At 44.1% G+C, this 26,834-nt stretch overlaps 1 protein-coding gene across 1 annotated transcript in view; it reads right to left on the reverse strand.

Moving 5' to 3' along the window:
* Positions 1-26,834, reverse strand: part of trpc7b (transient receptor potential cation channel, subfamily C, member 7b) — a 58,327-nt gene that overhangs the window by 20,503 nt on the left and 10,990 nt on the right. Inside the window, exons 2-7 of the mRNA XM_082955953.1 lie at positions 25,527-25,709; positions 20,726-20,890; positions 18,289-18,505; positions 14,307-14,540; positions 12,824-13,088; positions 4,263-4,458 (exon numbers count right to left, since the gene is read on the reverse strand). Coding sequence (XP_082812079.1) covers positions 4,263-4,458; positions 12,824-13,088; positions 14,307-14,540; positions 18,289-18,505; positions 20,726-20,890; positions 25,527-25,709 — 1,260 coding nt within the window. The remainder of the gene's footprint in view (positions 1-4,262; positions 4,459-12,823; positions 13,089-14,306; positions 14,541-18,288; positions 18,506-20,725; positions 20,891-25,526; positions 25,710-26,834) is intronic.

Consider the following 26,834-nt stretch of genomic DNA (forward strand, 5'->3'; position numbering starts at 1 on the left):
CCCAGACCTGCTGTTTTCAACTCTCTAGAGACAGCAGGTGCGGTAGAGATACTCCAAAGATCGGCTATGAAAAAGCCAACTGACACTTACTCTTGTGTTACTGACTTGTTGCACCCTCGACAACTACTATGATTATTATTATTTGACAATGCTGGTCATTTATGAACATTTGAACATCTAGGCCATGTGCTGTTATAATCTCCACCCGGCACAGCCAGAAGAGAACTGGCCACCCCTCATAGCCTGGTTCCTCTCTAGGTTTCTTCCTAGGTTTTGGCCTTTCTAGGGAGTTTTTCCTAGCCACCGTGCTTCTACACCTGCATTGCTTGCTGTTTGGGGTTTTAGGCTGGGTTTCTGTACAGCACTTTGTGATATCAGCTGATGTAAGAAGGGCTATATAAATAAATTTGATTTGATTAATAGGACTGACCTCTGTAGGAATGAGTTATTAATAGGACTGACCTCTATATGAATGCGTTATTAATAGGACTGACCTCTATTAATAAGACTGACCTCAATATGAATGGGTTACTAATAGGACTGACCTCTATTTGAATGGGTGATTAATAGGACGGACCTCTATATGAATGAGTTATTAAAAGGACGGACCTCTAAATGAAAGGGTTATTAATAGGACTGACCTCTATATGAATGGGTTATTAATAGGACTGACCTCTATATGAATGAGTTATTAATAGGACTGACCTTTATATGAATGAGTTATTAATAGGACTGACCTCTATATGAATGAGTTATTAATAGGACTGAACTCTAAATGAATGGGTTATTAATAGGACTGACCTCTATATGAATGGGTTATTAATAGGACTGACCTCTATCTGAATGGGTTATTAATAGGACTGACCTCTATATGAATGGGTTATTAATAGGACTGACCTCTATGTGAATGGGTTATTAATAGGACTGACCTCTATATGAATGAGTTATTAATAGGACTGACCTCTATATGAATGGGTTATTAATAGGATGGACCTCTATATGAATGGGTTATTAATAAGACTGACGTCTATTAATAAGACTGACCTCTATATGAATGGGTTATTAATAGGACTGGCCTCTATTTCAATGGATTATTAATAGGACTGACCTCTATATGAATGAGTTATCAATAGGACTGACCTCTATATGAATGGGTTATTAATAGGACTGACCTCTATATGAAAGGGTTATTAATAGAACTGACCTCTATATGAATGGGTTATTAATAGGACTGACCTCTACATGCATGAGTTATTAATAGGACGACCGGGGGTGAGGACTGCCTCAATGAGGAATGGCGCCCTTATGTGAGTAGGACTGACCTCTTATGATGGAATGGACGCCTTATTGAATGAGGGACTGACCTCTACATGAATGGGTTATTAATAAGACTGACTTCTATATGAATGAGTTATTAATAGGACTGACCTCTATATGAATGAGCTATTAATAAGACTGACCGCTATATGAATGAGTTATTAAAAGGACTGACCTCTATTTGAATGAGTTATTAATAAGACTGTCCTCTATATGAATGAGTTATTAATAGGACTGACCTCTATATGAATGAGCTATTAATAAGACTGACCTTTATATGAATGAATTATTAATAGGACTGACCTCTATTTGAATGAGTTATTAATAAGACTGTCTATATGAATGGGTTATTAATAGGACTGACCTCTATATGAATGAGTTATTAATAGGACTGACCTTTATATGAATGGGTTATTAATAGGACTGACCTTTATATGAATGAGTTATTAATAGGACTGACCTCTATATGAATGGGTTATTAATAGAACTGACCTTTATATGAATGAGTTATTAATAGGACTGGCCTCTATTTGAATGGGTTATTAATAGGACTGACCTCTATATGAATGAGTTATTCATTGGACTGACCTCTATGTGAATGAGTTATTAATAGGACTGACCTCTGTAGGAATGTGTTATGAATAGGACTGACCTCTATTTCAATGAGTTATTAATAAGACTGTCTATATGAATGGGTTAATAATAGGACTGACCTCTATATGAATGAGTTATTAATAGGACTGACCTCTATATGAATGGGTTATTAATAGGACTGACCTTTATATGAATGAGTTATTAATAGGACTGGCCTCTATATGAATGGGTTATTAATAGGACGGACCTCTATATGACTGAGTTATTAATAAGACTGACCTCTATATGAATGGGTTATTAATAGGACTGACCTCTATATGAATGGGTTGTTAATAGGACTGACCTCTATATGAATGAGTTATTAATAGGACGGACCTCTAAATGAATGGGTTATTAATAGGACTGACCTCTCAATGAATGGGTTATTAATAGGACTGACCTCTATATGAATGGGTTATTAATATGACTGACTGACCTCTATATGAATGAGATATTAATAGGACTGACCTTTATATGAATGAGTTATTAATAGGACTGACCTTTATATGAATGAGTTATTAATAGGACTGAACTCTATATGAATGAGCTATTAATAAGACTGACCTTTATATGAATGGGTTATTAATAGGACTGACCTCTATATGAATGAGTTATTAATAGGACTGACCTCTATGTGAATGAGTTATTAATAGGACTGACCTCTATATGAATGGGTTATTAATAGGATGGACCTCTATATGACTGAGTTATTAATAAGACTGACCTCTATTAATAAGACTGTCTATATGAATGGGTTATTAATAGGACTGACCTCTCTATGAAGGAGTTATTAATAGGACTGACCTCTATATGAATGGGTTATTAATAGGACTGACCTTTATATGAATGAGTTATTAATAGGACTGACCTCTATGTGAATGGGTTATTAATAGGACTGGCCTTTATATGAATGAGTTATTAATAGGACTGGCCTCTCTATGAATGGGTTATTAATAGGACGGACCTCTATATGACTGAGTTATTAATAAGACTGACCTCTATATGAATGGGTTATTAATAGGACTGACCTCTATATGAATGGGTTATTAATAGGACTGACCTCTATATGAATGAGTTATTAATAGGACGGACCTCTAAATGAATGGGTTATTAATAGGACTGACCTCTAAATGAATGGGTTATTAATAGGACTGACCTCTATATGAATGGGTTATTAATAGGACTGACTGACCTCTATATGAATGAGATATTAATAGGACTGACCTTTATATGAATGAGTTATTAATAGGACTGACCTTTATATGAATGAGTTATTAATAGGACTGAACTCTATATGAATGAGCTATTAATAAGACTGACCGTTATATGAATGAGTTATTAATAGGACTGACCTCTATTTGAATGAGTTATTAATAAGACTGTCCTCTATATGAATGGGTTATTAATAGGACTGACCTCTATATGAATGAGTTATTAATAGGACTGACCTCTATATGAATGGGTTATTAATAGGACTGACCTCTATATGAATGAGTTATTAATAGGACTGACCTCTATATGAATGAGTTATTAATAGGACTGACCTCTATATGAATGAGTCATTAATAGGACTGACCTCTATATGAATGAGTTATTAATAGGACTGACCTCTATATGAATGAGTTATTAATAGGACTGACCTCTATATGAATGGGTTATTAATAGGACTGACCTCTATATGAATTAGTTATTAATAGGACTGACCTCTATATGAATGAGTCATTAATAGGACTGACCTCTATATGAATGAGTCATTAATAGGACTGACCTCTATATGAATGAGTTATTAATAGGACTGACCTCTATATGAATGAGTTATTAATAGGACTGACCTCTATATGAATGAGTTATTAATAGGACTGACCTCTATATGAATGAGTTATTAATAGGACTGCCCTCTTTATGAATGAGTTATTAATAGGACTGACCTCTATATGAATGAGTTATTAATAGGACTGACCTCTATATGAATGAGTTATTAATAGGACTGACCTCTATATGAATGAGTTATTAATAGGACTGACCTCTATATGAATGAGTTATTAATAGGACTGACCTCTATATGAATGAGTTATTAATAGGACTGACCTCTATATGAATGAGTTATTAATAGGACTGACCTCTATATGAATGAGTTATTAATAGGACTGACCTCTATATGAATGAGTTATTAATAGGACTGACCTCTATATGAATGAGTTATTAATAGGACTGACCTCTATATGAATGAGTTATTAATAGGACTGACCTCTATATGAATGAGTTATTAATAGGACTGACCTCTATATGAATGAGTTATTAATAGGACTGACCTCTATCTCCTGGTAGGAGCTGTTGATCATAGCGATGAGCATGTTGAGTAGAACCACCACCATGGTGACATTATAGACCCCGTACAGCACATAACCAATGTTCTCTATGAACTTATGGTCATACTTCAGGACCACAGAGATCACCTCCGACAGACCGAAGATGGACCAGAACAGGGTCTTAAAGCTCTCCTCCACCCTGGGGAAGGAAGCGCACAGACAGACAGACAGACAGACAGACAGACAGACAGACAGACAGACAGACAGACAGACAGACAGACACTCCAGGTGAGTCTTTAAACCACACTATGGTATAATTTATAGAGTTTATGAGCTGGCACTGATGAAATAGCTGTTGAGTCATGTCCAGTTCCAACACATCATCCCTCCACCAGGACATGATCCCCCCACCAGGACATTACCCCCCCACCAGGACATGATCCCCCCACCAGGACATTATCCCCCCACCAGGACATTATCCCCCACCAGGACAGCTCAATGAAGGCCAATTCTACTGTCACATTTTGGAACAGATCACTAAGAGGATTTTGCTGCAATGTATAAGCTCAGAATTGAAGCTGAGTCCAGTCCAGCCCAGTCCAGTATAATCCAGTCCTGCTTTTAGCCACAGTGCTTTCGCTAACTTTCTGGCTGAGGGGCTTTTGAATAAGCAAAACAAACACTGAGCCTAAAGAACACAGACATTTGGCCTCAGTTCTGTAAATACATATTCAATCAGTGGCAGAGCTGGAGGAAGGGGGGGAAGGGAGGAGAAATGATGACAGAAAGCCTGTGTGTGTCCTTTCCACTTTCAGAGCTGAGAGCACACACAAAACCACACACCCTCGGCAGTGAAGTTTAATGGTATCTCCTCAGAGTGAACTTCTCATCTTTCCGAGAAGACAGGAAAACACTTCTTAACTTCAAAGACCTCTCTCTCTCTCTCGCGCTCTTGCTGTTTGTGTGTTCTCTAGTCCCATGATATGCAATAACTCTGTAGTTATAAAACTAAACGTCAAGCCAAACATCTCTCATCAGATAGCAATATGTCCCGTATCATCTCAGTATACTGCAGGACCCAGTACGTACAGGACATTATCTCTCTAGAAGGACAGTGTTCTCATGTGGAACAGAATTCATATCACCGTATGACAGTCCATGCATTGATCCCTGTCCTCTGACCCAGGGGTCACATGACTGTCACGCCCTGACCTGAGAGAGAGGGTTTGTTTCTCTATGTGGTTAGGTCAGGGTGTGGGGTGGGCATTCTATGTTTTTGTTTCTATGTTTTGGCCGGGTATGGTTTCCAATCAGATGCAGGTGTCTATCATTGTCTCTGATTGGAAGCCATACTTAGGCAGCCTTTTTCCACCTGTGTTTGTGGGATCTTGATTTTGTACTGCTCGTATTTAGCCTGCAAGACGTGACGGTCGTTTTTATTTGTTTATTATTTTGTTTAAGTGTTCCGATTTAAAATAAAGATGAACACTCACCACGCTGCACCTTGGTCTAATCCTTTGGACGATCGTTACAATGACAAACGTCCTTACGAAGGCGTGATACTCAACCCATCACTAATGTCCTTGTCAATACACACAACACTATGTAAAAATGGACTGACATATTATTAGGCAGGGAAATGGATAGAAATGGACTGGCATATTATTGGCAGGGGAATGGATAGAAATGGACTGACATTATTAGGCAGGGAAAGGGATAGAAATGGACTGACATATTATTAGGCAGGGCAATGGATAGAAATGGACTGACATATTATTAGGCAGGGAAATGGATAGAAATGGACTGACATACAGTATTATTGGGCAGGGAAATGGATAGAAATGGACTGACATATTATTATTAGGCAGGGAAAGGGATAGAAATGGACTGACATATTATTAGGCAGGGAAATGGATAGAAATGGACTGACATATTACTTGGCAGGGAAATGGATAGAAATGGATTGACATATTATTAGGCAGGGAAATGGATAGAAATGGACTGACATATTACTTGGCAGGGAAATGGATAGAAATGGACTGACATACAGTATTATTAGGCAGGGAAATTGATAGAAATGGACTGATATATTATTAGGCAGGGAAATGGATAGAAATGGACTGACATATTATTAGGCAGGGAAATGGATAGAAATGGACTGACATATTATTTGGCAGGGAAATGGATAGAAATGGATTGACATATTATTTGGCAGGGAAATGGATAGAAATGGACTGACATTATTTGGCAGGGAAATATATAGAAATGCACTGACATATTACTTGGCAGGGGAATGGATAGAAATGGACTGACATATTATTAGGCAGGGAAATGGATAGAAATGGATTGACAATAGAAGTTTATGACACATACACTGACATCCCAACTCGTCTGCAGATATATACAGTAATCGTCTCTCTTGATGATTTCACAGTCTAACCTCTCCTCACCCACTGTGAACAATTCGGTCAGTCTCCGCCTCCCGCTACGCTTCCTATTCACACAGAGAGCAGTTCAGTAGATGTGGGCACCGGGTGGGCATCCATCATTAAACACTTCTGTCTAGTTCCCTATTGGCTGGTCACAGCAGGTGCCTTCAGAGACACAGCAGTCCTTAACCCTCAGGAGAACACCTCACTGACAGAAGGGAGGAGAGAGGGAGGGAGGAATACAAGACACCAATAACTGGCTTGTAGTGTCTTCTCTCCCTGTTCTCCAACCACCCTAGGACAGGCTATCAGGCTGCGAGCTGTCACACACATACACACACAAAAGAACACACACTGGTGTGGTGACTCACCTCTACCGTGTGTGCAGTCCAAACCCTGCTCCTCTGCTCCATCAGGAGACTCACCTGAACACACAGTAGGTCTCTGTTTCTCTTTATCTACCTTTCTTTTCCATCTTTACTTTTCTCTTTCTCGCTACCTTTCTTCCGTGCCACGCTCTCTCTCTCTTTCCCTCTCCTCTCCTCTCTCTCCCAACCCCCTCTCTCTTCCCCTCTCTCTCCCACCCCCCTTTCTCTCTCTCCCAACCCCCTCTCTCTTCCCCTCTCTCTCCCACCCCCCTTTCTCTCTCTCCCAACCCCCTATCTCTTCCCCTCTCTCACCCTCTCCTCCCCTCTCTCTCCCAACCCCCTCTCTTCCCCTCTCTCTCCCACCCCCCTTCTCTCTCTCCCAACCCCCTCTTCCCCTCTCTCTCCCACCCCCCTTTCTCTCTCTCCCAACCCCCCTGTCTCCCAACCCCCTATCTCTTCCCCTCTCTCTCCCACCCCCCTTTCTCTCTCTCCCAACCCCCTTTCTCTCTCTCCCAACCCCTATCTCTTCCCCTCTCTCTCCCACCCCCCTTTCTCTCTCTCCCAACCCCCTATCTCTTCCCCTCTCTCTCCCACCCCCCCTTTCTCTCTCTCCCAACCCCCTATCTCTTCCCCTCTCTCTCCCACCCCCCTTTCTCTCTCTCCCAACCCCCTATCTCTTCCCCTCTCTCTCCCACCCCCCCTTTCTCTCTCTCCCAACCCCTATCTCTTCCCCTCTCTCACCCTCTCCTCCCCTCTCTCTCCCAACCCCCTCTCTTCCCCTCTCTCTCCCACCCCCCTTCTCTCTCTCCCAACCCCCTCTTCCCCTCTCTCTCCCACCCCCCTTTCTCTCTCTCCCAACCCCCCTGTCTCCCAACCCCCTATCTCTTCCCCTCTCTCTCCCACCCCCCTTTCTCTCTCTCCCAACCCCCTATCTCTTCCCCTCTCTCTCCCACCCCCCTTTCTCTCTCTCCCAACCCCCTTTCTCTCTCTCCCAACCCCTATCTCTTCCCCTCTCTCTCCCACCCCCCTTTCTCTCTCTCCCAACCCCCTATCTCTTCCCCTCTCTCTCCCACCCCCCCTTTCTCTCTCTCCCAACCCCTATCTCTTCCCCTCTCTCTCCCACCCCCCTTTCTCTCTCTCCCAACCCCCTATCTCTTCCCCTCTCTCTCCCACCCCCCTTCTCTCTCTCCCAACCCCCTCTTCCCCTCTCTCTCCCACCCCCCTTTCTCTCTCTCCCAACCCCCTATCTCTTCCCCTCTCTCTCCCACCCCCCTTTCTCTCTCTCCCAACCCCCTTTCTCTCTCTCCCAACCCCCTATCTCTTCCCCTCTCTCTCCCACCCCCCCTTTCTCTCTCTCCCAACCCCTATCTCTTCCCCTCTCTCTCCCACCCCCCTTTCTCTCTCTCCCAACCCCCTATCTCTTCCCCTCTCTCTCCCACCCCCCCCTTTCTCTCTCTCCCAACCCCCTATCTCTTCCCCTCTCTCTCCCACCCCCCTTTCTCTCTATCCGAACCCCCTATCTCTTCCCCTCTCTCTCCCACCCCCCTTTCTCTCTCTCCCAACCCCCTATCTCTTCCCCTCTCTCTCCCACCCCCCTTTCTCTCTCTCCCAACCCCCTATCTCTTCCCCTCTCTCTCCCACCCCCCCTTTCTCTCTCTCCCAACCCCTATCTCTTCCCCTCTCTCTCCCACCCCCCTTTCTCTCTCTCCCAACCCCCTATCTCTTCCCCTCTCTCTCCCACCCCCCCCTTTCTCTCTCTCCCAACCCCTATCTCTTCCCCTCTCTCCCTCTCCTCCCCTCTATCTCTTCCCCTCTCTCCCACCCCCCTTTCTCTCTCTCCCAACCCCCTATCTCTTCCCCTCTCTCTCCCACCCCCCTTCTCTCTCTCCCAACCCCCTCTTCCCCTCTCTCTCCCACCCCCCTTTCTCTCTCTCCCAACCCCCCTGTCTCCCAACCCCCTATCTCTTCCCCTCTCTCTCCCACCCCCCTTTCTCTCTCTCCCAACCCCCTTTCTCTCTCTCCCAACCCCCTATCTCTTCCCCTCTCTCTCCCACCCCCCCTTTCTCTCTCTCCCAACCCCTATCTCTTCCCCTCTCTCTCCCACCCCCCTTTCTCTCTCTCCCAACCCCCTATCTCTTCCCCTCTCTCTCCCACCCCCCCCTTTCTCTCTCTCCCAACCCCCTATCTCTTCCCCTCTCTCTCCCACCCCCCTTTCTCTCTCTCCCAACCCCCTATCTCTTCCCCTCTCTCTCCCACCCCCCTTTCTCTCTCTCCCAACCCCCTATCTCTTCCCCTCTCTCTCCCACCCCCCTTTCTCTCTCTCCCAACCCCCTATCTCTTCCCCTCTCTCTCCCACCCCCCCTTTCTCTCTCTCCCAACCCCTATCTCTTCCCCTCTCTCTCCCACCCCCCTTTCTCTCTCTCCCAACCCCCTATCTCTTCCCCTCTCTCTCCCACCCCCCCCCTTTCTCTCTCTCCCAACCCCTATCTCTTCCCCTCTCTCCCTCTCCTCCCCTCTATCTCTTCCCCTCTCTCCCACCCCCCCTTTCTCTCTCTCCCAACCCCCCATCGCTTCCCCTCTCTCTCCCACCCCCCCTTTCTCTCTCTCCCAACCCCCCTCTCTCCCAACCCCCCTCCCTCCCTCTCTCCCAACCCCCCTCCCTCTCCCCCAACCCCCCCCCCCCTATATCACTCTCAAACTCTCCCTGCCATCTCTCAACCTCTATATCACTCTCAAACTCTCCCTGCCATCTCTCAACATCTCAGTCCCTCTCTCCTTTTTTCCTTCTCTCTCTCATTTTATGTGTATATAGCCTTAGCTTGACGTATTTATTTTATTTTTTTGATTTGTCTGTATTGTTGTGACTTGTTAGATATTACTGCACTGTCGGAGCTAGGAACACAAGCATTTCGCTACACCCACAATAACATCTGCTAAATATGTGTATGTGACCAATAAAATGTGATCTGATTTGATTTGATTTCTGGCCTGCACTAAACTGGATTCCATACCACCAGCCCTATTTACGGCTCCCTCTAACTCCCTCTCTCTATATCATTCTCATCTCTTTATCTCTCCACACTGCCTCTCTCACTCCATCACAAAACATGATAATATCTCACTGTTTCTTGGTTTTGCCCTCTCTCTCATTCATATTTTTCTCCATGTCTGTGCACAGATGCGTATCTTAATTTGATCATCCTGTTATTGCATGACATGCAAACTTGTAGTGTATTCAAGGTTTAAAAAAGCTTCTAAAGTTTGTAATTTTCACTTAAAAAATGTATTTGTCCCACAGATGTTGATTAATTCTAATCAACAAATTATTCACATTTCTTATTGCTGAAGGATTATTTTCCTGCTTCGAGAAACTCAGTCAAATTAGGATACAGCATCTGTATGTCTCTCTCTTTCTTCCTCTCCCTCTTTAATTTCCTCTCTCTCACCTCTCCTCCAGTGTCGGTGGCTCTGGCCAGTTTCCCTCACTGAGCCAGCCAAAAATCCACCTCTGCTGCTCTTCTTCTCCCTCTAGTCTTTCTATCCCATCTCTCCACTCCATACTCATTCCTACTTTCCTCCTCTAGCCTTCATCGGTCTGTGGAGCATTTGTCATGCATGGCTGACTAGAACACAGAGACAGGCCTACTGCTTCTCCAGAGGTGCCTAGTGAACAATCCTGATAACCTACCGTGTGTGTTTGCGAGAGTGAGACTGAAAAAGTGTGTGTGCTTGTGTGAGTGAATCAGTGAGTCAGTTTGCTTCTGAAGGCAAGACATAATAGCCATAAGGGCCTTTTGATTAAACTTTCTCCAGCTGCACCTTAGCAGTCTGAACCCTCAAGCCATCCTCCAGAGACCCTCGTTCACCCTCTCCCTGGAACCCACTCAGTGTGCCTTCATCTGGGGTATCATTATCACTGACACCTGCCTCCATCACCACCAGAGCCATCAGCCCAGCCCTCTCTACCATCCTCCATCAAAACCTGCCCTGTCAACTATACTTAATCACACAGAGCAATAACAGACACACGCACACACACACACACACACACACACACACACACACACACACACACACACACACACACACACACACACACACACACACACACACACACACACACACACACACACACACACACACACACATTAGTCATACAGCAACATAGAAAGGAGTGATGGAATGTATGTTGACACCTTCAGATATAGACAAACTCAACAGTTACTGTCAGAACTGCAGTCATACTGACCCCTTGTGGCATGAGTAACAACTTTTCAATGGAAGAGTTGACTCATAACAGCTCACACTAGCAATTCAAGAGGGAAAAATATTTGTGGGAAAATATCCTCAAAACTGACATCAGAAACAAGTCCCAACTATGTTTCAAGGTAAAGTCTTTCTTAGTGCAGACTGATCTAACTCGTGTTCAGGTAGAAACACATCAACAACACTTAGACGATACTAATCGGGCCTTAGAGTCCAAAATACAGCCCTGACGCTGCGTATCCGCTGCGAGGGAGTAGAAGTGATGAGTCGGCCTTAGAAAATTATACCAGTACCACCTCAGCAGACTGGCAGTTCTTTGTGATCAGCCAAGCAGAACCCATCCTACACGCCACGGTTCTCTAACTCACAACTTAAAACAGACTGACCGACTGACCGACCGACCGACCGACTGACTGATTGTTAAAGGCATTTTATATCTTGATGATAATAATCAATAATCAATTCGCCTTGACTAATGCCCAAGGTTTGTAAGACAATGGGTTAAAATAATTAGGCAAGGACTCAGCTTTCTGCAAAAGGTTTCTGTAGCTTTATTCATGAGAACGTTCTGCCGTCAGGATAACAAAACAGTCATTATATAGTTCTTGCTTACTTACGCACATGCATTTACACACAATCTGTTGGTGACCTGCAACCCCCATAAACTTCTCACACTGTTTATCACATTCTGGCTCAGCCTGTTCATTTCCTTCAAGGTTAGGAACTCTTTGAAGTTTTACTCCCTTGACCATCTGCTTCTGTAGCTCTCTATACTAATTGCATACACACATTTCTTTCCCTCTCCAGTGGTTCCTGGACTTTCCGGAACTAATCAGACTAATCGATCCCTACATTGATCATTACATTGATTATTCATTACACATGCTGTATGACCAATAATTCATCATGGTTTATTGATTCATTTACCTTTATTAGATAATTCTCTTATCACTGACTGGCAGGCTGGACTCAAAACCCATTATCAAAGTGACTAAAAGATGATTGCGTGGAAACTTTCAGTCTGAGTCATATGACACAGGAGAGGAGATAGGAGAGGAGGAGAGGAGAGGAGGGAAGAAGACTGACAGTGTCTGAATGTGTGTGCCTTCTCTCTCTAAGATAAACCATGACAAATGGTTCCTAAATGAGCCTGCCTCAGGATAAAGGTTATTGATATCCCAAAGCAACGTTACTAAAAACAACAGACGGACATTGAATGAGTCCCAATTTTGCCTGTCATCCCTGATGTGAAAGGACCGGCACGATTCCAGAAAACATCATGGCGGATGTCTACTAATAAACTGGACAGAGATGTAGCCAGACGCGTCTTACATCTGTCGTTTCAGAAGAGAGCTTTGATAGAAAGAAAGTAAGGCTGAGTTTCTATCTCTCTACACAGTATGTGAGTGTGAAGTGGAGAAGCTAGGGTTGTACTTCTCCCAGGTAGTAGGAGTAGAGGTTGAAGATGCGCGTGTGTGTGTGTGTGTGTGGTCCCACTCACGTGGTGAAGGCAGGGTTGTACTTGGCTCCCAGGTAGTGGGAGTAGAGGTTGAACATGCCGATCATGAACGCCACAAACACCATGATGAAGATGACCATGAACTTGAAGATGTCCTTCACCGTCCGGCCCAGGGAGATCTGGAGCGGGCCGAAGCTCTCGTTGGCCGGCAGGATGTAGGCGATGCGGGAGAAACTCAACACCACAGCGATGGCATACAGACCCTCTGAGATGATCTGGGGGTCTGACGGACGCCACTTGTTCCTGGCTGAAAGAGGGAGGGGAGGGGAAGGAAGAGAGGAGCCTGATCACTAGAAACAGACTTTGATTTTGGACGTGCGAACTCGTGATCCTCGGAGCCGAAGAGTGCTGCTCAGACCACGGCGCTACGGCAGTTCACAGAGCTCTGGCACACGGAGAGAATACTGAGAATACTGATGATACCTGATGGTGATTGCGAGTCATTTTTATGACTTTGTTTTAAGCCATCCCCAAACCATAGCCCTAACCGTAACCCCTCGGAAGTAATCCTTAAACTGTTCAACTTTGAGCCGTTTCTGTTTTAACCCTGTTACCATGCAGAATTAACCCTGTAAACACGTGGAATTAATGCGTCAAACATAAACCTTTATTCATAATACATCATGTCTAAGCAAAACTATGAGATGTTGTTGGGAGAGTGAGAGTTGAAAGTGAATGTAATTTCAAGGTAGGTGAAAGGAGAAGGGGTAAGGGAGAGAGAAACATGGATGGAGATGCAGGGATTAGAGGGACAGGGAGAGAGAGATATACATTAGAGAGAGAGAAAGGGGAGGGAGAGAGAAAATGAGAGTGAGAGAAGAGAGAGAGCAAAATACGAATGCGAAACAGAGAGATGAACAGGAGGGAGGAAACATGAGAGAGAGGGATGGGGAAGAAGTAGAGAGAAAGTGAGAGCGGGTGACAGAAGATAGAAACACAGGGTAAAAGAGAAAAGGACAAATGAAAGGACATGAATGAAGCACTGCTGAGCTACATCCTCCCATTAGGAGTTGTTTGAAGATACGGGAGAGGGAAGTCTTAAGGGAATATTGGACAACTTACAGCGCCGGAGTGGTTCAATATGAAGACTTTGTTTACTCATAATCATTTTGTTTTTATTCTTTGAAAAAGACTTCCTAATTTCAAAACCACCAGGAGAGATAAACACATACGCACACAGACAGCTACCAGAGATCGGGGCGTGTGACTGAGTGCGTCATTGTCTGTTGGCTGTTTCAAAGTGTTTGTGTGTAAACAGTTGGGAGGCTGGCATATGCGTGTGTATGCAGACTGCGTAGCAGCTTACCTTAAACAGTCGTTGTCATAACAACCCCACACCACAAGATGACGGCAATGATTAGGGGGCTTGAGCAGCGTACTGGGATGGGTACTAGTCCACAGTGGCTAATGTAGACACTCGTAGAAGGGTAGAAAATGAGAATGCCAACTGTATATTTCCACGCACCATAGGTGTAGTAGGCAACCTCAGTAGGTAGGGACGCGTTGCGGATGTCTTCGTTGGTCACAAACTGGTCTACGTACAGCTGGGCCTTGGAGGCCTTGAGGAAGGCCATGAGCCGAGCGGTGAACGATGCTACGAAGATAGACAACATGCCGAAGTCTAACACGTTCCACAGGTGATTCACATACTCTCTAGGACCGTCCACCCAGATCTCCTTGACCTCCGACCAGATCATACCTGAGAGACAGAGAGATAGAGAAAGACAGAGAGATAGAGATCAAACTTTATTTGTCACATGCGCCGAATACAACAAGTGTAGACCTTACCGTGAAATACTTACTTACTTAGAGAGAGAGAGAAACCGATAAGAAACTTGGTATAGATGAGACGGACCCACTGGTTGCCCTCTAGGTTACAGAGAGCTGGTAGTCCCACCCACCAAACTACCAGGTGTGAAACAGGGAAGAGACTCAGGAGGTATGCTAATTTGGTATAGAGCAGACCTAACCCACTCTATTAAATTAGTCAAAACAGGAACATTTTACATGCGTCTGGAAATTAATAAGGACATGTTCTTAACAGAGAAAAATGTCCCCATGTCTGCTACCTTTATCCCCCCAATAGAATCCCCATACTTTAACGATGACAGCTTCTCCATCCTAGAGGGGGAGATCAACATGTTCCAGGCCCAGAGACATGTACTAGTTTGTGGTGACCTAAATGCCAGAACTGGACAAGAACCTGACACCCTCAGCACACAGGGGGACAAACATCTACCTGGAGGTGACAGCATTCCCTCCCCCATATGCCCCCCTAGACACAACAGCGACAACATAACCAACAAAAACGGGTCACAACTCCTGCAGCTCTGTCGAACGCTGGGTATGTACGTAGGCTTTGATGAGACTCCTATGGTAGGTACACCTATAGCTCATCTCTTGGCAGTAGTACTGTAGACTACTTTATCACTGACCTCAACCCAGAGTCTCTTAGAGCGTTCACAGTCAGCCCACTGACACCCTTATCAGATCACAGCAAAACCACACTCTACTTGAACAGAGCTATGCTCAATCATGAGTCACAAAAGGAACTGAATAATAATAAGAAATGCTATAGATGGGAGGAAAGTAGTGTGGAAATCAACCATAAAACAATTGGGCAACAGCAAATTCAAGTGAAGGTGTAAACTTGGCAGTAGAAAACCTAAACAGTATATTTGACCTCTCAGCTTCCCTATCAAATCTAAAAATGTCAAGGAGACAACCTATGAAAATGAACTACAATGACAAATGGTTTGATGAAGAATGCAAAAACCTAAGAAATAAAATGAGAAACCTATCCAACCAAAAACATAGAGACCCAGAAAACCTGAGTCTACACCTTCACTATGGTGAATCACTAAAACAATACAGAAATACACTACGGAAAAAGAAGGAACAGCACGTCAGAAATCAGCTCATATAATTGAAGAATCCATAGAATCTAACCACTTCTGGTAAAATTGGAAAACTCGAAACAAACAAAAAGAAGAGTTATATATACAAAACAGAGATGTGTGGATAAACCACTTCTCCAATCTTTTTGGCTCTATTACAAAGAACAAACAGCAAAAACACATACATGATCACACACAAATCTTAGAATCAACACAAGTGTGCAATTACAATCGGCAAAAAACACACATTCTTTCCACAGGGCCGTGGGCTGAGACAGGGATGCATCTTAAGCCCCACCCTCTTCAACATCTACATCAACAAATTGACGAGGGCACTAGAACAGTGTGCAGCACCCAGCCTCACCCTACTAGAATCTGAAGTCAAATGTCTACTGTTGATGATCTGGTGCTTCTGTCACCAACCAAGGAGGGCCTACAGCAGCACCTACATCTTCTGCACAGATTCTGTCAGACCTGAGCCCTGACAGTAAATCTCAGTAAGACCAAAATAATGGTGTTCCAAAAAAGGTCTAGTTGCCAGGACCACGAATACAAACTCCATCTAGACACCGTTACCCTAGAGCACACAAAAAACTATACATACCTCAGCCTAAACATCAGGACCACAGGTAACTTCCACAAAGCTGTGAATGAGCTGAGAGACAAGGCAAGAAGGGCCTTCTATGCCATCAAAAGGAATATAAAATTTGACATACCAATTAGGATCTGGCTAAAAATACTTGAATCAGTTATAGAACCCATTGCAATTTATGGTTGTGAGGTCTGGGGTCCACTCACCAACCAAGAATTCACTAAATGAGACAAACACCAAATTGAGACTCGGCATGCAGAATTCTGCAAAAATATCCTCAGTGTACAACGTAAAACACCAAATAATGCATGCAGAGTAGAATTAGGGCGATACCTGCTAATGATCAAAATCCAGAAAAGATAAGTTAAATTCTACAACCACCTAAAAAGGAAGCGATTCCCAAACCTTCCAAAACAAAGCCATCACCTACAGAGAAATGAACCAGGAGAAGAGTCCCCTAAGCAAGCTGGTCCTGGGCCTCTGTTTACAACACAAACAGACCCCACAAAGCCCCAGGACAGCAACACAATTAGACCCAACCAAATCATGAGAAAACAAAAAAAAGAATTACTTGACACATTGGAATGAATTTACAAAAAAACAGAGCAAACTAGAATGCTATTTGGCCCTAAACAGAGAGTACACAGTGGCAGAATACCTGACCACTGTGACTGACCCAAAATTAAGGAAATCATTGAATATGTACAGACTCAGTGAGCATAGCCTTGCTATTGAGAAAGGCCACCGAAGGCAGACCTGGCTCTCAAGAGAAGTATAAGGGCACAAGGTGAAACCCAGATGCAGACACGGGAGGCAGATGGTTTGAGTCTTTGATATTTATTAATAATCCAAAAGGGGTAGGCAAGAGAATGGTCGTGGACAGGCAAAATGTTAAAACCAGTTCAGAGTCCAGGAGGTACAGTGTGGCAGGCAGGCTCGAGGTCAGGGCAGGCAGGATGGTCAGGCAGGCGGGAACAGAGTCCAGAAAGCAGGCAAAGGTCAAAACTGGGAGGACTAGCATAAGAGAATAGAAAAGGCAGGAGCACGGGAAAAACCACACTGATTGACTTGGAACATACAAGACAAACTGGCACAGACAGACAGAAAACCCAGATTTAAATACCTAGGGGATATTGGAGAAGATGGGTGACACCTGGAGGGGGTGGAGACAAGCACAAGGACAGGTGAAACAGAACAGGGTGTGACAAGAAGACAGGCTATGTGCACACTGCCCACAAAATGAGGTGGAAACTGAGCTGCACTTCCTAACCTCCTGCCAAATGTATGACCATATTAGCGACCCATATTTCCCTCAGATTACACAAACCCACAAATAATTTGAAAACAGTTTCCATTTTGATAAACTCCCATATCTACTGGGTGAAATACCGCAGTGTGCCATCACAGCATCAAGATTTGTGACCTCTTGCCACAAGAAAAGGGCAACCAGTGAAGAACCTATATTTATGTTTATTTATTTTCCCTTTTGTACATTAACTATTTGCACATCATTACAACACTGTATATAGACATAATATGACATTTGAAATGTCTTTATTCTTTTGGAACTATGTGAGTGTAACATTTACTGTTTCACTTTTTTTTCATTTCGCATTTGTGTATTATCTATTTCACTTGCTTTGGCAATGTAAACACATGTTTTCCATGCCAATAAAAGCCATTAAATTGAAATGGAATAAATGTACATTTAATTGAGAGAGAGCGAGGGGGGGAGAGAGAAAGAAGAGATGGAGAAACCAGCTGAGTTTTTTGTAATGATAGATCTTATGTTTGAGGGTACCTGTCTCTCTCTCTCTTTCTCTTTCATTTCCTATTTCTTTCTCTCCATCCTTTCCTTCTTTCTTTCTCTTTCTTAATCCATCCCCTCACATTCTTCCTCTGACCTCCCTCATTCCCTCCCCTCTTACCTCTATCCCCTCTCCCTCTCCCCTACTCACCCAGCACCCACTTCATGATCAGCATTTCAGTCCAGGAGAACTGAGTGGTCTTGACCCGGAACACCTGACGAGGGTGGTCAGTGATGGTCTCGTTGGGCAGGTTCTTGACCCCCTCAAAGCGGTCTGAGGCGTTGATGACCAGCAGGCCCAGGAAGATGGTGAAGGACACAGCGTGGGCCACAAACTTCATGAAAGGACTTCTCAGGATCTGACCCAACTAAAACAAACAGGGTCAAAAAATACAACAGTTGTATTAGCCTTTCTTTACACTTAGCTCATAGCTGCTTTATCTAGGAAAATGTCTGCTTACTATGACTGTGAAGTGGATGTCTTGCCTAGCTATCTTAAGATGAATGCACTAGTTCCTCTGGATAAAAGCGTTTACTAAATGATTCAAATGTAATTATAAGCCCTGAATGCTGATTGGCTGACAGCCGTGGTATATCAGAACATATACCACAGGTATGACAAAACATGTATTATTATTGCTGTCATTATGTTTGTAACAAGTTTAAACAGCAATAAGGCACCTCAGGGGATTGTGGTATATAGCCAATATACCACGTCTAAGGTCTGTATCCAGGCACTCCGCGTTCCGTCGTGCTAAGAACATCCCTTAGCCGTGGTATTGGCCATATACCACAAACCACCGAGGTGCCTTATTGCTTAAATGTAATAGTACCATGTTAAACGTGTACATGATATTGCAAAGAAACAGTATCACTGTCCAGAGGTGTCATAATTAACTGACTTAGTGGAACTAGTGTGGACTATGGTCTGGAACCTGAGGCTGAAAAACAAGACATATTCAGTTAAGTCAGACTTAGGGATCAGCTAAGTCAGACTTTGAGTCAGACTCAATACTCCTGTCAATTGAATAGAACATTTCTCCATTGGAGTGAAGCTAACAGACCTTCGAATTTAATGGCCCTCCAGTAGCCCATGTCCAGAAATGAAAATGTGAATTGAAAACACTAAATAAGACAGTGTGTGTGAAATATGAATCTGGTTGTGTGTTCTACTATTCAGTAATAGAGAATCAGACAGGTACAGAGTGGTACACCAACACAAACACAACTATGCTTCAGAGGGATGCAGATCGACACACTGAACATTCAAAACTATGCACTCAAAATCACATGTATTTGTAAATATTAACACGCACTCACATAAGTACAACCATACACATATTGGCCAGCTTGTTCATTTAACACACAGCCATTGTGCTGTGTGCGTGTCCCACATCAACCAACAGATACATCAAGGGTGTTGATCACCACATTTACATCAGTCATTTAGCAGACACTCTTATTCAGAGCGACTTACAGACGCAATTAGGTGTAAGTGTCTTGCTCAAGGGCACATCGGCAGATTTTGGGAATTCGAACCAGCGACCCTTCGGTAACTGACCCAACGCTCTAAATGCTAGACTACCTGCCGCCACAAACACTGCCATCTTAACCTAATCAATCAGGTGTGTGTCTTTCCCATCTGTTTACTCTGGACAGGAACTAGCTACGTCCCAAACTGCACCATATTCCTATAATGTAATGGACTACTTTTGACCAGGGACCACATGTCTCTGGTCAAACGTAGTGCACTATATAGGGAAAAAATATAGGGTTCCATTTGGATTCTCAGCAGAATGAGGTGGGGAGAGATCCTGCTGTACTTCTCAGTGTGGAGGGGTCTTGGCTGCCTGTGTCTCTCTCAGTAGGTGTTAGCAGCAGTAAAATGGGTGACTGGACCCTGATATGGTCCTATTAGATGTAATGATTACAGACATCATCAGCAGAGACCATCTCTGATCACCCCCTCAATCCATACTCCCTCCATCCATCTTTCTCTCTGTCTGTCTTTCTGTCGGACTCCCTCAGTCTCCCTGTACATCTCTCCCTCCTTTTCCCCTTAATCTCTGTCCATTTCCTCTCCTCTCTCTCGCTCACTCTTATGCATCCTTCTCCACTCTCCTGTCACCAATCCTCTCCCTACCCACTTAATTCCCCTTCTCACGTCCTCTTGGCTTGCTCTCTTTATCTCTCTCTTCTCTTTCTATGTCCTTTCCTTTCTCTTTCTGTCTCTTCAGAGGCTGTGCTAGTGTCAGAGAGGATGCTGGGAGGGACCTGCCAGTGGAGGTTAAGGTTAGTGTGATACTTACAGTGTCTTCCTCCTGCTATAGGAGGATTAGCCTCTGTCTGTCTTCGATTGGTTAGAAATCATCTTACTGACAACAGCCCCTAGAACCCCCACAAGGGTATTACTGCTCCGACACTCCAGATCTCAAACACACACACACACACACACACACACACACACACACACACACACACACACACACACACACACACACACACACACACACACACACACACACACACACACATTGACACTCAACCACTCACACATGACAACCCCCCCCCCCCCCCCCCCTCGTTACCTTGCTGCAGGGCATGATCCAGTAGGCGAGAGCCAGGAAGGGCAGACCCAAGCTGACCCCCAGAACGGTCCAACACTTGACCCCGATGGACTGCTGCCTCAGACCTGACAGGTTCTCATACCAGATAGTCAGCAGCTGCTGCTGGCAGTTAGGATGGGCCACAAACTACAGACAGAGAGAGAGAGAGAGATGGAAACACACTAAATATAATTTAAAAACAGAGAGAGAGAAAGAGAGAAAGAGAAAGCAAGAGAGAAAGAGAAAGCAAGAGAGAAAGAGAGAGAGAGAGCGAGAGAGATGAAAACACACTGTCCCACACTTACATAAAGATGGCTACTGTATATTAACAAAGCACAAAGTTCTGCTCCTGCTGACAGGAAGTGTGGGTCAGTTCTTACTCCTGCTGACAGGAAGTGTGGACCATGAACTGTATAAAATAATTAAAACTACAGTCATATAGCTACAGCAGAAGCCATGGATTACAGGCAACAGCCGCACTGAGCTAAAGGCTAGAGCTGCCTCTTTCAAGGAGCGGGAATCTAACGTGGAAGCTTATAAGAAATCTCGCTATGCCCTCCGACAAACCATCAAACAGGAAAAGTGTCAATACAGGACTAAGATCGAATTGTACTACACCGGCTCTGAAGCTCGTCGGATGTGACAGGGCTTGCAAACCAGTACAGATTACAAAGGGAAGCACAGACGAGAGCTGCCCAGTGACACGAGCCTACCAGACGAGCTAAACTACTTATGCCTCGAGGCAAATAACACTGAAACATGCATGAGAGCACCAGCTGTTCCGGGAAGACTGTGTAATCACGCTCTCCACAGCCAATGTGAGAAGACCTTTAATCAGGTCAACATTCACAAGGCCGCAGGGCCAGACGGATTAACAGGACGTGCACTGCGAGTATGCGCTGACCAACTGGCATTTTCAACCTTCACTGACATTTTCAACCTCTCCTGTCCGAGTCTGTAATACCAACATGTTTTAAGCAGACCACCATAGTCCCTGTGCCCAAGAACACTAAGGTAACCTGCCTAAATGACTACCAACCCGTACCACTCAACATCTGTAGCCATGAAGTGCTTTGAAAAGCTGGTCATGGCTCACATCAACACCATTATCCCAGAAACCCTAGACCCACTCCAATTTGCATACCGCCATAACAGATCCACAGATGATGAATCTCCATTGGACTCCACACTGCCCTTTCCCACCTGGACAAAAGGAACACTTATGTGAGAACGCTATTCATTGACTACAGCTCAGCATTCAACACCATAGTGCCCTCAAAGCTCATCAATAAGTTAAGGACCCTGGGACTAAACTCCCTCTGCAACTGGATCCTGGACTTCCTGATGGGCCGCCCCCAGGTGGTAAGGGTAGGAAACAACACATCCGCCATGCTGATCCTCAACACAGGGGCTCCTCAGGGGTGCATGCTCAGTCCCTTCTGTACTCCTTGTTCACTCATGACTATACGGCCAGGCACACCATCATTAAGTTTGCCGATGACCAACAACGACGAGACTGCCTATAGGGAGGAGGTCAGAGACCTGGACGTGTGGTGCCAGGACAACACCCTATCCCTCAACGTAACTAAGATTAAGGAGATGATTGTGGACTACAGGAAAAAGAGGACCGAGCACGCCCCCATTCTCATCGACGGGGCTCTAGTGGAGCAGGTTGAGAGCTTCAAGTTCGTTGGTGTCCACATCACCAACAAACTAACATTGTCCAAGCACACCAAGACAGTCGTGAAGAGGGCACAACAAAACCTATTCCCCCTCAGGAGACTGAAAAGATTTGGCATGGGTCCTCAGATCCTCAAAAGGTTCTACAGCTGCACCATCGAGAGCATCCTGACTGGTTGCATCCCTGCCTGGTATGGCAACTGCTCGGCCTCCAACCGCAAGAGGGCAGTGCGTACAGCCCAGTACATCACTTGGGCCAAGTTTCCTGCCATCCAGGACCTCTATATCAGGCAGTGTCAGAGGAAGGCCTTAAAAATTGTCGAAGACTCCAGCCACCCTAGTCATAGACTGTTCTCTCTGCTACCGCACGGCAAGCGGTACCGTAGCGCCAAGTCTAGGTCCAAGAGGCTTCTAAACAGCTTCTACCCCCAAGCCATAAGACTCCTGAACATCTAATCAAATGGCCACCCAGACTATTTGCATTGCCCCCCCCCCCCCTTTTACACAGCTGCTACTCTCTGTTGTTATCATCTATACATAGTCACTTTAATAACTCTACCTACATGTACATATTACCTCAACTAACCGGTGCCCCAGCACATTGACTCTGTACCGGTATCCCCTTGTATATAGTCTCACTATTGTTATTTTCCTGCTGCTCTTTAACTACTTGTTACTTTTATTTCTTAGTCTTATTCGTATATTTTATAAACTCCATTGTTGGTTAGGGACTTGTAAGTAAGCATTCCACTGTTGTATTCGGCGCATGTGACTAATACAATTAGATTTGATTTGAGCAATAAAATAAGCCAAGAATAAAGGTTCAGTCAGTTCCCTGCAGTGCATTCAAGTTGGATACAAATCACAAATATTTGCTGGCAAATTCCAACTTTTAAAATAATTTAAACTCTTCAAGAAGCGCACCACAGGAAAAGCACTTTAAATGGATCTGTTCTTCCTGTCAGCTATTCTCCATCTGTAATGACTAATAATAATTCATCATTTAGTGGGTGCTTATATTTGTCCTGTTTAACACATGCACAATTGTGCATAATATAATAATATTTGTGATTTGGAAATTTGTTTTTTTGCATATCCCAACTCTCCCTGAGACACCCTCTAAGTTTGTGTGTGTATACATGTGTGTGTATATCTGTGTCCCTCAGTTTACACACTAGTATCCGGGGTCAGTCTGGCAGGTTGATTAACACACTGCTGTGGTCACGCTCCCCATACACTACACTTTACTGTGTCCCTGGATGCTTACAGACAGGCTGGAGTCTACATTATTATGGCTTAGATGATATGAGACCTGATGGTACTAATGTCTCATGATGTTTCAATACAGGATCATCAACCATAAGGTCAGATAAACATGTATACGTTTATTGTTGAACTGTGTGTGTATGAGTGTGTGTGTGTTTGTGTGTGTCAGTCTCTGTGAGTCCCGGGTAATGTAGGGAGAGGTGATGTAGTTTGACATTTAGCTGAAACACTTCTGGTATGAGAGGGATAAGCACTCTGAGACAGGCTCGATAGTCTGATATTTACAAACGCTACCAGGCCTTGGGACACACACACACACACACACACACACACACACACACACACACACACACACACACACACACCACACACACACACACACACACACACACACACACACACAGAGAAATGTGTGTGCTGCATCACTACTGCAATACTACATCACTGATCCAATGCTCTCCCTGAATTTTCTAGACTGAACCTAAATCCACATTTTCACATACACCAGTAAACAATAAGGTCAAACAGACAAATGCGGTCAAACGCTTCATGTACAATCAATGCTATCCAGTGGTGTAAAGTACTTAAGTAAAACTATTTTAAAGTACTACTAAAGTAGTTTTTTGGGTTATCTGTACTTTACTTTACTATTTACATTTTTGACAACTTTAACTTTTACTTCACAACATTCCAAAAGAAAATGATGTACATTTCCCCTGACACCCAAAAGTGTCACACCCTGATCTGTTTCACCTGTCTTTGTGCTTGTCTCCTCCCCCCTCCAGGTGTTCTTCCCTATTATCCCCAGTGTATTTACCCCTGTGTTCTCTGTTTGTCTGTTGCCAGTTTGTTTTGTTCGTCAAGTCTACCAGCGGTTTTCCCCTTTCTCCTGTCTTGTTCTAGTTCCTGTTTCTAGTTTTCCTGGTTTTGACCATTCTGCCTGCCCTGACCCTGAGCCTGCCTGCCGTTCTGTACCTTGTCACATCACACTGGATTATTGACCTCTGCCTGCCCCGACCCTGACCCTGAGCCTGCCTGCCGTTCTGTACCTTGTTACACCACTCTGGATTATTGACCTCTGCCTGCCCCGACCCTGAGCCTGCCTGCCATTCTGTACCTTGTCACACCACCCTGGATTATTGACCTCTGCCTGCCCCGACCCTGAGCCTGCCTGCCGTTCTCTACCTTGTCACACCACCCTGGATTATTGACCTCTGCCTGCCCTGACCCCGAGACTGCCTGCCGTTCTGTACTCTGTATGGACTCTGATCTGGATTACTGACCTCTGCCTGCCCTTGAACTGTCATTTTGCCTGCCATTTTGCTTGCCTGTTCTAGTAATACACTTTCGTTACTTCGACACTGTCTGCATCTGGGTCTTCTCCTGAAAAGTGATACAAAAGTACTCGTTACATTTTGAATGCTTAGCAGGACAGGAAAATGGTTCAATTCAAGCATTTTTCAAAAGAACATCCCTGGTCATCCCTACTACCTCTGATTTGATGGACTCACTAAACATGTGCTTCGCTTGTAAATGATATCTGAGTGTTGGAGCGTGGACGTGGCTATCTGTTAATTCAAAAAATAGAAAACATGGCCATCTAGTTTGCTTAATGTAAGGAATTTGAAATGATTTATACTTGTACTTTTACTTTTGATACTTAAGTATATTTTTAGGTATCTGTACTTTTACTCAAGTATGAAAATTGGGTACTTTTTCCACCACTGATGCTATCAGATAAATACTGCCATGTAAACTAAAACAAAATGTAACGTTAGTCATTTACAACAGTGTCAAGCAATGCGATCAGGTTGCAGTCCTGGTTAGGGTTTCTCACCTTTTTGACCTCATATTTAATGGCCAGTTTGACGCGTTCGAGGCAGGGCCGGTTGTTTTCACTGGGCGGGGCATTGTCCACGTCACCGTTCAAGATGGCCTCCACCTCCTCTGTGTCTCTGCACTGGTCCAACACCCCCACGACAAAGTCCTTACACTGCATGGACAACTTCCTGTAGTCATTCTATGGAGAGAGAGAAAGGGAGTGAGGGGGAGGTTGAATGGTGGGAGGATAGAAATTGAGGCCGAGAAAGGGACACATGAAAATAGCAAGGATGGAAAGAGAGGAGAGAAAAGGGGAGAGAGAAGGAAAGACATATTAAAGAGCAACGGAAGGATATGAACAACTTCTATGTGGAATCAATATTAATCCATAAGAGTCTCTTGGGGGGTGTGGGGGGGGGGGGTGTTCTGCTAAGTTATATGGAATTGTTTTAAGAAGGTCAAACTAACGATCATTTAGCTATTTGATTTGAAGTGTTAAAAAAAATAGAGAAAAAATATTTCATTAAACATTATTTTTCGCCTTGCTATTAGCCCATACAAACACATTGACTAACAGATTCACTTCATGGAACAACAGATAGTCCCCCAAAAATCCAAAGGAAGTTTGTTTTGAAGTGTCTGTCCTTTATCTGAGAAATATAACAAAGATCAGTAAAAATGTGTTATTTTTTTGGACATGTATTTAACCCCTTATTTTTAGAACTAACCAGTGTCCATATATACTCCAGTTATTTGTTCAACTGGTACCGGGGGACCTTCAGATCAGTCTTCTGAGGCCTGTGGGCGTCCTAGAGTAAAACCGACGTGTACGTGTTTGTGAGTGTCTCACCTTTACACAGATGGGTCATAGTAGTGTGTAGCCAAAACTGTTCAGACGCTACAGACAGAAGTTGGCAGATCAGCTGTACCAACTTCAGACGAGTCCCAAGATGCTTCAGGGGGTCATAGAGAACAAACCCCATCGTGTTAGTGAGAGTCTCATCTTTCCATAGAGAGGTCATAATAGTTTGTAGGCCAAACCGTTCGGACGCTACGGTAGACCACTCTGGCTCGGTCACCTTTCACCGCAGATGGTGTTACATAGGCGGATGTTGTCGATACAATGCAAAACAACAGATATCTCTAGTTTAAACTGACAGATTTTTATGGGTAATTTTATTATGTTTATTAGATTTCCGCGGGGTGCGGACATCGACCTTAGAGTTAATAGGATAATTTTGGTCATAAAGTCAGACTTCTCCAAAACTGAGATCTGCAAGATCATTTGGAAAAGATTGTATGCCACATAATGAAAGGTACTGAG

Source organism: Salmo salar, chromosome 09 (assembly GCF_965601325.2).
Source record: "Salmo salar chromosome 09, fSalSal1, whole genome shotgun sequence".
NCBI lineage: Eukaryota > Metazoa > Chordata > Actinopteri > Salmoniformes > Salmonidae > Salmo > Salmo salar.